Genomic DNA, 7984 nt, shown 5'->3' with positions numbered 1-7984 from the left:
ATATAATATATATATATGCACCAAGAACAGCAAGGAACACAGAAGCATACGTTGAGGTGCCACACAGGCAGCTGCAGGCATCCGTGAGGAACGGGTAGTAAACTTCCCTCTAGAGGGTCACATGGGAAGAGTCGATAACACTGGAGTGATCAAGGACACCTGCAGGACTCAGGCTGAATGACGAATGACATGTGCGATGCTGCCTCTCTACGTCCCTGTTGGTAGATATGTCCAATTTTTATTATTTCTGTTTCTGCTGAAATGTTTCCTTAGAATTATTTCCCAGGACTGGGATAGTTGAGTCACGGTGATGAATGTAGGTGGGCTTTTTCACTCTGTTGTGTAGACTGTACATTTTTCACACTCCATACTAGTCTTCCACCTGAAATTTAAGGTGATCTAACTTTTTTAACTTTTAAATTATTGATAAGATAAGGAAAAGGTTTTGTCAGTTTCATTCTGCTGGAATTAAAATGCATAATTTCTATCTTGCTTTTAGGGAAAGGGGGTACCTGATCTGAACACAAGACTTTTGGTCAAGAAGCTGTGGGATACATTTCACATTCCTGTTTTCACTCTTGTCGATGCCGATCCACATGGTGATTTGTCGTTGGATTATTTGAAGTGGTTGTCCTAACTAAATCTTATTCATCGTACCCTAAGATTGTGCTTTTTTGCTCTTAGAACACTTTCATAAATTATTTTAAAAGAAGATGGTTATTAGATTTACATTAATGACTGTAATCATTTGAGGCAATTTATTGCTATTTTTGCCCCCATTGAACTGAACCGTTAGTTTTTTTATTGGCTGTGTCTATGAAAATAAAAGTTGCAGGTGTTAGATAAAATGTGAGAGTGCACACGATCTAACCTGTAATGTACAAGGAGACTAACCATAAAGGCGACTTTCTTTTCACAGGCATAGAAATAATGTGCATCTACAAGTATGGATCTATGGTAAGTACAGAAAAGTATTTTTCCTTTTCCACTGCTGAGATAGTTCACATTCATCAGAGCGATTGCTGCATTCATTTACCATCCCTAAGTTAGCTGAGGAACCCCAAAGTGCACTGGGGAGCTACTCTCCTAGTCTAGGGCCAATCTGTTTTAGTGGCTGTGATTCCAGCTTCTGGAAAGACCAGAGTGACCACAGATGACAGAGTGGGATTAACTGTGGGCAAAAGGCACTATTATCTTCCACTCTCCCAGCCTGCTGAAATAACTGTGGGACCTCAGGGTAACAGCAAGGTCTGTTGCCAAATAAACTCTGAAAATTATATATAACCTTGAATTCTGACATTGCCAATTCCCTTTACACCCACCATGAGAAAAAAAGAAAACATCACCAAATTTCACCGCTAGAGTATGAACTACTTACCGCACGTCAGTGGTTCTCAGAGTATGGTCCCAGACAAGCAGTGTTGGCATTACCAGGGAACTTGCTAGAAATGCACATCTCAGTCCCCATCCAGGCCTCCTGAATTGGAAGCTCTAGGCTCGGACCCCAAGTGGTTCTGATGCATGATAAAGTTTGGGCACCACTGGTATACACCTTGAGTGTCCCTGACAGATATGTTTATATGACATATATATTTAGACGAAAGGGATGGTGAAGCAAGATGTGAAAGTACAGAATCATGAACAACAATAATTGCAGGTAAGAGAGGTTCATTTGTAGTTTTACTTTATATAAAACCAATACAGAAATACCAGAGCAGTTTTAAAACCTTCACTGAAAGCCCAGGTTAGCAAAAGTCTTGGTGATTTTCTTAGCTCTCTGGGCTCGGGGAGTGTGTAATCTTTCGTATTTATCCTTAGTAAGTAAAAAATGTGGCTGCAAAAACAAGGATGCTGATTTTCTGCAACCTAGCCTCACCTAATGTATGTTTCCTCTTTATTTTAGGCGATGTCTTTTGAGGCCCATAATCTCACAGTTCCAGCTATTAGATGGCTTGGTCTCCTCCCTTCCGATATTAAGCGGTTAGATTAATTTAGTTTTAGTAAAACTAGGATATTTAAAATGATGACTCATAATATGTAACAATAAGCCAAAAAAGTGACTACACTGGAAAGTTCTTAATGTGTTTTTTTATATTGTCACTATGGACTCAGGATTATAGAATTATGAATTAAATTCATCGATGTTTCTGTTTCAATTACAAAAATGCTTGAATGAATTTGGTTAACAGAACTTTCAGCTAGAAAATATTTTTGTTTTACCTTTATGGTTAAAAGATTTCGTAATATTTATTTTAATTTTTTAATTTTTATTTTTTTAAGATTTTGTAATATTTTTATTCTCAGAAAGTGTAAGACATTGAATCTAGTTAAATGGTAATCGTTGACAACATTGTTTGCAATATGAATCAATTTTACCATAGATTTAAAATGTTAATTTCATAAAAAAAATCTCATTTTAAGATTGCTTAACATTTGGGAACCTAAATTTTGGCAAGTTTAACATATATGTTCATTACAGAAAAAATATCATTATGTAACAAAATAAAAATCACCTACTGATGAACAGCTTTATCCTTATAGATTATTACTCTCTGTGTATAGCCATCACTTTTTCACAAAAATGGGATCATACTTTGTTACTTTGTAATCTGCTTCTCTCACACAACACAATGAAATCACTTTTCTGAATCCATGACCTCATTCTAGTGTCTTCTATTACTGAGATCCAATTCTGGATGTACCAGTGTTTATTCAGCCAGTGCCTCGTAGTCAGACATTTGGGTGGTTTCCAAATCTCTGATAAATAGAGCTTTGATGGGCCCTCCTGTAACTAAATCTTCGCCTGCATGTTTAATTAGTCCCTTAGTCCCGAAGGCTGAATTCCCAGAATTGCTGGGTCAAAGGGTATACACATTTTTAAGATTTTGACTGCCCTCTGGATAGGTTAATTATTTTGTTTTCCCTGGAAAGTGGGAGCCCACCTGCCCCTCAGCATAGGACATGATCACTTTTATTCATCTCTGCTAATGTGATATTTAAAAATATTTTATGGTTTTAATTGGCCAGTGTGAATGAACTTAAACGTGTTTATAGGATTTCTTTAAGCAGTGAGCAAACCTTGGTACCTGCTCCTTGTTTCCTAAATTTGGAACATGAACAGGTTTTGGGTGATCTCCACTTCTTACAAAATAAGGGCATAAGAGAAAACATTTAGTTTTGGATTTTGGAATATTTACACTCCAGTGGATCAAAGTTTTGCTCCATTTGGTGTATGTGTCATGGTCAAAATCCCTTGGGGATGATCTGTTTGTATGAAGAGCTTTCCTAACACAAACTCAGGACAAATGATCTGATAATTATTAAGGTGAAGGGCTTGGAGAAACTCTAGCTGCAGCTCATAAATTCCATCGGTGCCCTCAGAGTCCCTCCAAGTAAATGGACATGTTAGTTACACAAACACGGCTTCATGGGAAATCTTCTAGCCTCCCCCCCCACCTACTTTTAATCAAATTGTCACCCTATCTGGTAGCTGCCGCTGGCAAATGATCATAATTGTGGGGACATTGAAAAAGACTGTTTGAAACTAGAGCTCTCCTGGGAAATCCAGGATTCATGACTTCAAAAAGTAGTCTATACACATGAATCCTGGACCTCTCCTGTCCTGTTTTTAAAACACACACCAAGAAAAAATTACAATCCACTTTTTTAAAAACTTAAAACTAGATAGGGGTGTGTTTATGTGTGTGTGCACACGCGTACGCATAAGTGAAAATAAGTTAGTGATAGACTAACTTCCTTGGCCCAGAGAGTTCTCAGTGAATTACAGAGAATGAAGTGCTCAGTGGAACCTGAGATGCCACAGTGACTCTCGCTGCCGGCCACACGTACGTTCTAGCTCACTGCTTGGAGGCTGTCGTGCTCCGGGAGCCACAGGGCATCCACACACTTGATGGTAGTGCTGTTGGCATTGTGCTTATTACCAATGTCTGTGTTCTTCTTGTCATTGTCCTGTGTGTGTGATGGGAAGGAAAACTACAATTTAGAGCGGACGTCCACTATGAACTGAATCCTTGCTGGTCTAGGACGTGCCAGATCCTCTAAATTCTGGATTTAAAAGAGGGATCTGTACTAATTTGCTTATCTGTTATTTCTGAGTTTCTTGAGTAGCATAATAAATATGTGACCTTAAAGTTATAGGAACGCCCTGTTTTTGCTGATTTTTTCATCTGTTGTTTTCTAGGTTAAATATACCTAGAGATACTTTAATTCCGCTGACAAAACGGGACCAGATGAAACTTGACAGTGTCCTGAAAAGACCTTATGTTACTTGCCAACCATTTTGGAGAAAAGAAGTATGTTTCTTTCTAAAATTCAAGTATTGTATGTTTCGTTGCCTTTAACTTTCATAGTGGGTATTCACATAATATTTTGAAAATGTCCTCCTTGAAATTTTATATAGCCAACAACTAATGTGAGTGGTGTTTGGCAGTAAATGGTTGTTGAAACACTGAGTTATGAACGTTAAATGATAAGATCAGATGGATGGGGTGGGACTATTTTTATCCTCATCATAGTTCTATGTGCATCGTCTATGGCTGTAGCATAGTTTATGGGGGGAAGAAGGAAAAGAAAAAAATTACATAAAGACCCCAGACCATTCCTAGTTATCGAAGACATCCATAGTGGATGTTCTTCTGAGATTTTTTTCTGTAATGCTGTGGAATGTTCTGGCTGACCTAAAAGCTATTGCCCATGGTTTTTGAGAATAAAACAAGCCTAGATTTACTAGTTTGAGTCAATAGAGTTGTAGCACAGGACTCGATCACAGCTGCTCTTTACTTTTATCAACAGATGGAAATAATGGCAGATTCTAAAATGAAGGCAGAAATTCAAGCTTTGACCTTCCTATCATCAGATTATCTTTCCAGAGTGTACCTACCTAACAAATTAAAATTTGGAGGATGGATATAAAAATACATCAGGATATAGCTTGTGACTGCAAGAGGGCTTTTCATTAGTTTTGTTTTCAGTAGTAGATACTGTCATGGAAAGAACATATATTCTCAATTCTGAGAGGTAAAATAATTTTCCATTAAATATATTTTTTTGTCCAAACAATTTTCTTTAGAAAGCTTTATCCTTCTCTGTAGACACTGAATTCTATCCTATGTTCTAAGTCATTTATAAAAAAGTATACCTTATTTTGACTTCTAAATTTTATTTGAAAAAATATTGTAAAAATGCCAAAGTCTGCCAAAATATTTTATTTAATTTCTACAATACAACTAATGTTAAGGCATGAAGTATCTTTTTAGCATCAAAACTAATAATAGTCTAAATTTGAGAAGTTGCAAATGAATTAGTGTTCTAGCATTTCCTTTTTAGTGTCTTTCTTTCTTTCTTTCTTTCTTTCTTTCTTTCTTTCTTTCTTTCTTTCTTTCTTTCTTTCTTTCTTTCTTTCTTTTTCCCTCCATGGTGTAGGGGTCATGCCCTGTTGGTTCACTTGTGAAAGTAGTAAACTTTATTACGAGTAACTATTTGGGTTGATGCCGTCTGAAGCACTTAATTTTGTTTCTGAGTATGCTTTTTATTATTAACAATTTATTTGAAAATTTCTCCAGGGTTTTATCCATTCTCACCCCAAATCAAGTCCCCTGACTTCCCCTTTAAGTTCATGTTATGAAACATAGTCAAGATTTACAGAGGCCTCTAATTTTAATAAGGTTTTTCTGTAATAATAAAGATCCGATCTTCTCCCCTATTAACCCTGTCTGAATTTTTCCAGAGAGGAGTCTTATGACTTTATTCTGTACTTTCAGCAAACATATCACTGCATTGAAGAGTTACTTGTAATTGTAAGCAAGGTTATGTAGAGAACAGAAATGTTGGTGAGTTATTTTATCAAGATAGATATTAGTAGTAGTGGGTCCCCTCTCTGAGAACTTACCTGTGCCAATCCCTGCTTACACATTATCTTACCTCCCCCAAGGGCCCTGTCAGGTCTGTAATTACATCCGTAGTTTACAGGTGAGAACACAGGGGATGTTGCTTGTCCAAAGCCATGTAGCCAGAACGTGGCAGAGTGGGGACAGTAAGATTGTCTACCTCAAGAGCTGGACCAGCTACTGAATATGAGGGGCCAGTGCAAAATGCAAGTGTAGGGTCCTCGTTCAAAAGTTATTAAGAATTTCAAGACATTAGCAGAGAATTAAAGTGCTCACGGGGGGCTCTTGTTAGCATGGGGCTGGGCATGACTGCACCGATGAAGCTGGCCCTAATCAAGAGGTTCTGGTAAATATTAAATAAGGTCATATAATAAGAAAAGAAAATACTTGTATAACACCTATTATGCGCCACGTATTTTTCTGGGTGCTTTTGAACATTCACTAATTTCATCTTCACAGACATTCTCTGAACTAGGTACTTTTCTTATTAGCCCCACTTTACAGATACGACAACCAAGGTACGGGAACCTGTACTTTTGCTCAGGAACTTTTCCCAAGGTCACATAACTACTAAGCAGTGGAGCTGGGACTTAACCCCAGAGCCCGGCTCCACGGCTCATGCTTTAACCACGACATTGGTACATGTGAAGTGTGTTATGTGGCTGAGGGGGCACACTGCTCCGGAGACGTCTACAACTCTTTCTGTTGGCTAGCGGTCAAATCAGGTCCCCCTGATGCCAAGCCTATAAGGTCAACAATTCTGTTATTTCCCCTGGTCACGTCAGAACCAAGTATTTCATTCTGAGAATATTCTGTGGAACTATCAAATTGACTTGTGAAACTATCCCAGATTGTAAAGACATTTTTATAAATCACAAGTGTTTCTTTGAATTTATACCATACTTCCTTCCTTAACATCTAATATCACTGAACTTTGACAAATTCTGGGAAGGAGAACATCACTAACCTAGAAATAAATGGTCAAGCTGCAGATGTCTGGATTGGGACATTCTATCAAAATGGAAAGTATCTATAATAGTCATTAAAATTTGAAAACAAACAATTTTTTGAAAAAGATTTGTCATTAATATTTAATGACATAATAGTCATTAAAATTTGAAAATAAATAAACTGTTTTTTGAAAAAAATTTGAAAGGGGCTTGCAGATACATTCAGTTTAGATAATTACATTCATTTCAAGTTTGTGATTGGAAATGTACTTAAAATAATTTTCATTTATTTGGGAAAAGGAAATGGGAGAGCAAAATGCACTGCTGTTTGGCTTTGCTGCCTCTCTTGGTTGCAGATGAAAACCTAAAGTTAGTAGCTATTTGGGAACCATCTAGAATTCTAATTCTCAAGAGATATTTCTAAAAATGATTGCTGTAAATTAGATAGCTATTTAACATGGCAACTGATGAGATATCCCCTCTACCATCATCTACTGTGTTTATTTTTAATATTTTCATAATTTTAATTAAGAACATTGGTATTGGAATTTGTTTATAATGAAAGTGAATAAAACCTGGTGCAACAAAAAGATGTCCAGAGAATCTGATTTTTTCCTTAAGAGCTCATAATCATCCTCATAAAATAAAAGCTCTTGTAATACCCCCAGGTTTCTGGGAAATTTAACTGTTATCATTGATGGTGCTAAATGATTTGAGAAGTCATGATTTCATGGAGAAAGAAAAAACATATTGCAGTTTCTACAAAATAGAACATTCCGGGATTTCCATCTATGACTTCCTTTAGCTGGAGCATCTCCGTTGAACTGTTTGACAGAGGTCCCTGTTCATTGGTGCCGACAAGAACGGATGCTAAGAACAGACACTGTCAAAGCTAAACCACATGCACATGTGCACTAAAAATATTTGCAGCAGAGTGTTTTTGTAGCAAAATATTGAGAAACATTAGTTCTGTTTGGCCTTGGGATCACCCTTAGAAGTCTGTATCCCAAGGAAATAATCCTATAAACACAAGCCAAAGGCGCCCTCTGCTGGCAGAAGCAGCTCTACTGTTTTCTCAAATCCTCCCACTATTTGAGGGGCATATTTCTTTCCCTCCCTCCCTCCCTC

At 37.2% G+C, this 7984-nt stretch overlaps 1 protein-coding gene and 1 long non-coding RNA gene across 3 annotated transcripts in view; both read left to right on the top strand.

Annotated features, from left to right (window-relative positions):
* SPO11 (SPO11 initiator of meiotic double stranded breaks) overlaps positions 1–4932 on the top strand; it is a 15245-nt gene extending 10313 nt beyond the window's left edge. For both annotated transcript variants that reach the window (XM_002915526.3, XM_002915527.3), the window contains 2 exons: positions 4202–4313; positions 4813–4932. In XM_002915526.3, the coding sequence (XP_002915572.1) occupies positions 4202–4313; positions 4813–4932 (232 nt within the window). The remainder of the gene's footprint in view (positions 1–4201; positions 4314–4812) is intronic.
* Positions 519–1923, top strand: LOC117795390. The gene is made up of 3 exons (XR_004619354.1): positions 519–599; positions 920–957; positions 1904–1923. It is a non-coding gene; the product is annotated as an uncharacterized LOC117795390 (long non-coding RNA).
* Positions 4933–7984: the final 3052 nt, after the last annotated feature.

This window comes from Ailuropoda melanoleuca, chromosome 13 (assembly GCF_002007445.2).
Source record: "Ailuropoda melanoleuca isolate Jingjing chromosome 13, ASM200744v2, whole genome shotgun sequence".
Lineage (NCBI taxonomy): Eukaryota > Metazoa > Chordata > Mammalia > Carnivora > Ursidae > Ailuropoda > Ailuropoda melanoleuca.
The sequence above is the reverse complement of the archived record's forward strand: the minus strand, read 5'-3'. Positions and strand labels throughout refer to the sequence as shown.